An 8,401-nucleotide genomic window follows, 5' to 3' on the forward strand; every position below is an offset into this window, starting at 1 on the left:
CCGATACTGTTCTGTTTCTACGACCTTTCGTAGTGCACTGCGGTGAATGACCGTCCAGAAGACTATGCAATTGGCTAATTTTGTATGAACTGCCTAGGGGGTTCTGGAATCACCAGTCCAGATGGGGGCACTATTATGTAACTGTTATCCATCCCAAGTATTCCGGAGAGGAAGACGGGTCCCGTTCTGATCAGCAGTTCACGGCTTCCACCAAATACTCCCGATCCAACTCCCCTCCCCGTTTCCCGAAAACTGCATCCCGTGCCTCCTTGTCGGCTGTCCCAGTGCCGGAGGAGACGGAGACGCTGCTCCGAACCGGCCTCCGCGCTTCCGCAGAATAAGAGGAACAGGAGCTGCACTGCTGAAGGTAGAGACCTGTTAAACATTTCCACTGGCTTTATACACCCGTATAGGAGCATAAGGTCATCACTAATGCAGGTTCAAATGTATGTGAAAACAGCCAGCCTTCGTCTGTGTCTAGAGTGATATGTAAAATTGGCTTCTGTTATTTTGGATGAGTGTTTTTGAGTGTTCATGAACGTATAGTTTTCTTTTAGCATACCTTTCTTTTGACCACTTTGGTCATTATGGTTTTGTCTTCATTGCTTTTTTTATCACCTATTTTGTACTTATTTTAATGTTAGTATTTGTGGAATAATTAGTTTTTTTGTAATTTTATGATGGTTGTCCCTCTGCTCATACCCCAGGAAATAGGCCACAGTATGTACACATGTTTTGGTGATTTTTCACACTTCATATCATATTTTTAAATATTTTTGTTGTCATATTTTTCCAGAAATTAAGGTCAGCCTTCTTGCCACAGTGCTGACATCAGAGATTAGGTGTGAGAAAATGGAATCCACAGGATGCTTCAATGCTGTCGGTGATGACACATCTCCCAGATATATGCAGGACTGTACAGGAAAGAAAAATTTTAACAACTGCTTGGAGTGTGGGAAGAGTTTTACTCAACAAAGTTATCTGAAAATTCATCAACGAATTCACACAGGAGAAAAGCCATACGAGTGCTCCGAATGTGGAAAAAGATTTGCTCATCTTGGTAATTTCCAACGACACCGACTTATTCACACAGGTGAAAAACCATATGAGTGCTCAGAGTGTGAGAAGAGTTTTAGTGATAGAAGCACACTCCAAAAACATCAGCGTATTCACACAGTAGAGAAACCGTATACATGCTCAGAGTGTGAGAAGAGTTTTCGCGACAAAGCTGATCTCAGAACACACCAGCGTATTCACACTGGAGAGAAACCGTTTCACTGCTCAGAGTGTGGGAAAAAATTTGCTCAGTTGGGTCATCTCCAAGTACACCAGCGCATTCACACAGGAGAAAAACCTTACTTCTGTTCACAGTGTGGGAAGAGTTTTATTGTGCACAGTAGTCTCCAACTACACCAGCGCACTCACACAGGAGAGAAACCATATCAGTGCTCAGACTGTGCAAAGAGTTTTAATCGACAGAGTCATCTTCAACGACACCAACTCATTCACACAGGAGAAAAACCATATGAATGCTCAGACTGTGAGAAAAAATTTAGTGACAGAAGTACCTTCCGAAAACATCAGCGTATTCACACAGGAGAGAAACCATATTACTGTTTTGAGTGTGAGCAGCACTTCAGGTATTCAAGAACTTTTAAGAAACACAAGTGCATTAAGAAAGAGTCAAACACTTAAAATAAGAGTTTATCAAGGAAAGATTTATGATTTTTGAACAAATCTGTTTGCAGTGTAAATATGAGAAGATTGGTCTAAACTTTGTCTTGATTTGGTGATTTACATGACTGTGCTTATCTTTGCATTATTATTTATATTCTGTTGTGCAATAAAATTATTTGATGGGGACAGAGCCTGGAAGTTTTCATATGCACATAAATATCATAATGCACATAAGAATCTAAATATGAACTCATAGTATGGTGTGTACAATGTTTAGCCAATAAACTGAAAATATGGCTTCATGATTTAAAATAAATGTGGTACTTGTAAGCACGTTAAACTGACACTGTAGGGGTTTCAGGTAAAATTAGTAAAAACACCTGTAGAAAATTCTTTATTGAGCATAGATGTTGTAATAACTGTTAGATGTGACACTCTGTGGACATCGGTGGCTGAGGTAACTTTTAGATTCAAAGTCTGAATTTGAAGACCTCTGATCTAGATTTATGACTTCGAGACATAACAAAGTTTTAAGTGTCTTCTCGGGTAATCATCTATCACTCTTGTACTGCAGTCATTGTCAGCTCTGTAAGAACCTGAAAACATTTTCAGAGGGATCTTTAACTTGGTGATTTGGCTGTATGTTTACTGTAGAGTGCATAGGTTCATCAGTGAACATGAGTTGACCAGTACCTGTGGCACCCATACAAATCCAGGTCATAACCTCCAGACCACCACATTTTAGAGATGATGTGGTATGATTTGGTCCTTGGAGAGTTCAGTATGCCCTTCCCTGGACCTTTTGCTCCTTCCATTGCTCTGACACAAGTTAATCATGCAGCTACCAGCCACAATCTGGGTTGGTGTTAAAACAGGACACAGGACTGTCACTTTAAAGGTAAGTACTTTAAAATAACTATCTTCTTATAGGGTAAAGCCTATACCAGAAACTAGCTACACTGCTGCCACACCCAGTCTTGCATCAGTTACTACATTAACTAAAGCCTGGAGGAGATTCATTTAAAGCTATGCATATATTTTCCATTCCATGTTTTACAGAGACACTGAACATTAAAGCATATACAGTGGGGCAAAAAAGTATTTAGTCAGCTACTGATTGTGCAAGTTCTCCTACTTAGAAAGATGAGGGAGATCTGTAATTTTCATCATAGCTACACTTCAGCTATGAGAGAAAATGAGAAAAAATTCTATTTCTATTTTTTAAAGAATGTTTTTGTAAATTATGGTGGAAAATAAGAATTTGGTCACCCACAAACAAGCAAGATTTCTGGCTCTCACAGACCTGTAACGTCTTCTTTAAGAAGCTCCTCTGTCCTCCACTCGTTACCTGTATTAATGACCTTGTTATCTGTATAAAAGACACCTGTCCACAGCCTCAAACAGTCCAGACTCCAAGATTAACCATGGCCAAAGACCAAAGAGCTGTTGAAGAACGCCAGGAAGAAAATTGTAGACCTGCAGAAGAATGCAGAAGAATTCTAAGTTGCATCCCATGAACACCAAACCTACTGTGAAGCATGGGGGGGTGGAAGCCTCATGCTTTGGGGCTGTTTTTCTGCAAATGGGACAGGACAACTGATCCGCTTTAAGGGAAGAATGAACGGGGCCACATATCGTGAAATTTTCAGCCAAAACCTCCTTCCATCAGTGAGAGCATTGAAGATGGAACGTGGCTGGGTTTTCCAGCATGACAATGATCCCAAACACACCGCTCTGGCAACGAAGGAGTGGCTCTGTAAAAAGCATTCCAGCAGTCCTGGAGTGGCCTAGCCAGGCTCCAGACCTCAACCCCATAGACAATTTGTGGAGGTAGTTGAAAATCTGTGTTGCCCAGTGACAGCCCCAAAACATCACTGCTCTAGAGGAGTTCTGCATGGAGGAATGGGCTAAAATACCAGCTATAGTGTGTGCAAACCTGGTGAAGACTTACAGGAAACGTTTGACCTGTCATTGCCAACAAAGGTTATGTTACAATGTATTGAGTTGAACTTTTGTTATTGACTAAATACTTAAAAATCCTACAATGTGATTTCCTGGATTTTTTTTCTCATTTTGTCTCTCAAAGTTGAAGTGTATCTATGATGAAATTACAGACCTCTCTCGTCTTTCTAAGTAGGAAAACTTGCACAATCAGTGGATGACAAAATACTTTTTGGCCCCACTGTACCAGTGATCATTCCATTGACAATGGCTTCTTAGGATGAATTAGATCAAATGTTTTTGGTTTGTCTTCCACTGTCAATATTAGGCTTTCTCAAAAGATGCTGCTTAATGAAAACCTCTGTTGTGAAAAGCTCTGTATACATTTGAAACTGAATTAAATGAATTTGTGTCAGTTTTAAAAAGGGCACAGAGCTTGTTCCACTTACCATTAACCGTTACCTGTCCACTTTCTGTTATACTATATATGAAACCTAGAATTTATTACTACGTTTGATACAACAATGATTAAATATATTCGTTTTTATTGCTTATTCAGTCTGAATTGTGCTCCGTTATTAGAATCCGTGGCTTTGATTCTGACATTATCGAACAGTCTTGAATATTAATTGAAACGTTAAAAACGCAACGCTACAGTGCGATAGCTAAGAATTTTTGCCGGATCTTGTCGCACATTTACGTGAAGCAGCGACGATGTTTTGTGAATATGTCCCGGTTTCACAGTAGTATTCCAGGTGGCGGCGCTATTTTTGTAACAGTGATTCTCCACCCCTAGTAAACTGGAGAAGAAGACTTGGGATCCCGTTCATTCAGACCCCCCAAAGGTCCCGGTTGTCCTCTCCAATCCATACCTCCCCGTTCCCCGAAAATTGCTCTTCCTGCCTCCTTGCCGGCTGTCCCAATACCGGAGGAGAGGCAGAAGCTGCTCCGAACCACAGTGCCGTTGGAGGATGGGGAACAGGTGTTGAAATGTTGAAGGTACAGACCCGTTCAGCACTTTACACTGTTTACACTGCCTTTATACACCCTTATACACATGGTAGGAGCATCAGTATTTTACACACGGTTTACACTGGCTTTACACACCCTTAAATGAGCATCATTTAATCACTAATGCAGTTTCAAATGTATGTGAAAACAACCAGCCTTCGTCTGTATCTACAGTGATATGTAAAATTGGCTTCTGTTATTTTAAATGAGTGTTTTTGAGTATTCATAAATGTATAGTTTTCTTTTAGCGTACATTTCTTTTGGCCACTTTTTTCATGACGATTTTATCTTAATTGCTTTTTTAACACTCATTTTGTACTTATTCTAATGTTAGTATTTGTGGAATAATGTTTTTTGTAATTTTATGATTTTTGTCTTCTTATCCCCTAGGACCTAGGCCACAGTATGTAGAAATGTTTGGTCATTTTTCACACTTTGTATAATAATTTAAATATTTTTGTTTTCTTCAGAAATAAAGGTGTGAGAAAATGGAATCTAGAGGATGCTTCAATGCTCAAGTGTCCCCTGAGGCTCTCTGTGATGACACATCTCCCAGATATACGCAGGACTGTACAGGAAAGAAAAACCCTTACAACTGCTGGGAGTGTGGGAAGAGTTTTACTCAACAAAGTTATCTGAAGATCCACCAACAAATTCACACAGGAGAAAAGCCATACAAGAAAAAGATTTGCTCAGCTTGGACATCTTCAAGTACACCAGCACATTCACACAGGAGAGAAGCCGTACCACTGTTCAGAATGTGGGGAAAGTTTTAATCGACAGAGTAATCTCCAACGACACCAACTGATACACACAGGAGAAAGACCATATGAGTGCTCGGAGTGTGAGAAGAGTTTTAGTGATAGAAGCACACTCCAAAAACATCAGCGCATTCACACAGGAGAGAAACCGTATACATGCTCAGAGTGTGAGAAGAGTTTTCGCGACAAAGCTGATCTCAGAACACACCAGCATATTCACATTGGAGAGAAACCGTTTCACTGCTCAGTGTGGAAATAAATTGGTTATAAGGTTATAAAAGGTTATAAGACTATCTCCAAGCAGCTTGAGGTTCCTGTGACTACAGCTGCACATATTATTCAGAACTTTAAGATCCATGGGACTGTAGCCAACCTCCCTGGACATGACGGCAGGAGGATAATTGAAGACAAATCAAAGAGGCGGATAATATGAATGGTAACAAAAGAGCCCAGAAAAAAGAGATTAAAGGTGAACTTCAAACTCAAGGAACATCAGTGTCAGATCGCACCATTCGTTGTTGTTTGAGCCAAAGTGGACTTCATGGGAGACGACCAAGGAGGACACCATTGTTGAAAATAAATCATAGAAAAGCCAAACTGGAATTTGCCAAATTACATGTTGACAAGCCCCAAAGCTTCTGGGAGAATGTCCTATGCACAGATGGAACTTTTTGCCAAGGCACATCAGCTCTATGTTTACAGACGGAAAAATTAAGCATATCAAGAAAAGAACACTGTAAAACATGGAGGAGGCTCTGTTATGTTCTGGGGCTGCTTTGCTGCATCTGGCACAGGGTGTCAAGAGATTCTAGAGAGAAATGGGCTGCCCAGTGCCAGAAAGCTCGGACTCAGTCACAGGTCATGGGTCTTGCAACAGGATAAGAACACCCAACTAAAAACACCCAAGCATGGCTAAGAGGAAAACATTTGACTATTCTAAAGTGGCATTCTATGAGCCCTGACCTAAATCCTATTGAGCATCTTTGGAAGGAGCTGAAACATGCCGTCTGGAAAAGGCACCCTTCAAACCCAAGACAACTGGAGCAGTTTGCTCATGAGGAGTGGGCCAAAATACCTGCTGAGAGGTGCAGAAGTCTCATTGACAATTACAGGAATCGTTTGATTGCAGTGATTGCCTCAAAAGGTTGTGCAACAAAATATTAGGTTAAGGGTACCATAATTTCTGCCCAGGCCTGTGTAATGAGTTCATTTTTTAAAAATAATTCTATTTAAGCATGGTTCAGAATCAATGTCTGACTTTCATTGGATAATTTTCATTTTTATTTATTATTACTTTTGTCAGATTCAAGTTATTTCTGTGACCATTGTGGGGTTTTCTTTCATTAACCAAGGGGTGCCACCAATTTTGTCCATGTGTATAGATGTTGTAATAATTACTAGATGTGACACTGTGTGGACAATTGATTACATCAATGGCTGAGGTATCTTCAGCTTCCTCAGCTCCTAAAGAACCTGAAGCCATTTTCAGTGGGACTTCCACTTTAAAGGTAAGTACTTTAAAAGACCTAGCTTCATATAGGGTAAGGCCTGTACCAGACACTTTTACTGTCGAGTCTTGCACCAGTTACCACATTAACTAAAGCCTGGAGGAGATTCTTTAAAGTAATGCATTTACTTAGTTTGGCCCATGATTTACAGAGACACAGAACATTAAAGCAGAAATCAGTGATAATTTTATTGACAATGACTGCTTTGGATGAATGAGATCATGTGTTTTGGTTTGTCTTCCTCTTGATCTCAGAAAGTTTTTCCTGCCACTGTAGATATTGGCTTGCTCAAAAGAAGCTGCTTAATGAAGACCTCTATACATTAAAAAAGCACTATATGCATTAAAATTGATCTGAATTGTCCTCTATAGTCTATGTATACTGTGAATATTATTGTTCTCTGTATATTGTGTATTGTCTGTAAATTATATGTAGAGTAGCTGTATATTGACAATACTAACACTAACAGCCGGAAACAAATTCCTTGTGTTTCCTTTGTGTGTAAATTTGTATCAGTTCTAAAAAGGTCACAGAGCTTGTTTATACTGTTTATCCTTGTCCACTTACCATTACTTGTTCACTATCTGTTATAATATATATGAAACCTAGATGTTATTGCAACGTTTGTTACAACAATGATAAAGTTTTAACATTTTATATTTTAATGTATTTTTATGTTTTACTTTTCATTACTTATTCAGTCTGTATTTTGCTTCTTTATTCGAATTCGTGATTCTGACATTATCGGTAAGTTTTGAATATTAATTGGCTGTTCCATTATAAAAACGTAACATTACAGTGGGAGCGCTGAGGACCGACGTTTTGTGAATCTGACCCGGTTTCACAGTGGTATTCCAGGAGGGTGCGCTAGTTTTTAAATGAGTGATTCTCCATCCCTAGGTGATCCCGTTCTTCCAGACCCTTCAATGGTCCCGGTTTTCCTTCCTAATCCAACTCCCCTTCCCGTTCACCGAAAACTGCTCTCCGTGCCTCCTTGCCGGATGTCCCAATACTGGAGGAGACGCTGCTTTAGGTATTCAAGAACTTTAAAGACACACACAAAGTACATTAAGAGAGAGTTTTATTAGAGTAAAATTTATGTCTTTTAATGTTTGCAATGTTAATATGTTCTTACATTAGCAGCGGTTCATAGGATTAGGATTTGTCTCTATCCTTTGGTTTATATGACTATATCATTGTTTGATTGTAATGCATGATTATATCTATGGTCTGCAGAACTTTTTTGTGTTTTCGGGTATGGGGAATGATTTTATATGTACACGTGCAAAGGTTATTAAGCATTGGGAAGGGGCAATGTAAGAAACAGTACACTTTTCTTTCAAAACGGAGGCTCTCCAGCCGTTTAAGGGAAGGATTTTAGAAGGTAACGGCACAGATGAAAACTAGGCTTAATGTGAGTGAAATTTCAACCAGGATTTTTCCAGGAGCTACACAAGTAATATCAGTGTTGGAGGACAACAAGCAAACAATTTTCAAGAGACA

General features: G+C 39.6%; 1 protein-coding gene across 1 annotated transcript; it reads left to right on the forward strand.

Moving 5' to 3' along the window:
- The first annotated feature begins 178 nt into the window (after positions 1–178).
- On the forward strand, positions 179–1,857 carry LOC140544215 (uncharacterized). The gene is made up of 2 exons (XM_072667644.1): positions 179–367; positions 797–1,857. Exon 2 carries the CDS (start codon positions 853–855, stop codon positions 1,693–1,695), a length of 843 nt encoding a protein of 280 aa, XP_072523745.1. The 5' UTR covers positions 179–367; positions 797–852; the 3' UTR covers positions 1,696–1,857.
- Positions 1,858–8,401: the final 6,544 nt, after the last annotated feature.

This window comes from Salminus brasiliensis, chromosome 22 (assembly GCF_030463535.1).
Source record: "Salminus brasiliensis chromosome 22, fSalBra1.hap2, whole genome shotgun sequence".
In the NCBI taxonomy this organism is placed as follows: domain Eukaryota; kingdom Metazoa; phylum Chordata; class Actinopteri; order Characiformes; family Bryconidae; genus Salminus; species Salminus brasiliensis.

What these genes read in the sequence shown, in the direction of transcription:
- LOC140544215 (XM_072667644.1), top strand. Translation starts at nt 853, where the DNA reads ATGGAATCCACAGGATGCTTCAATGCTGTCGGTGATGACACATCTCCC.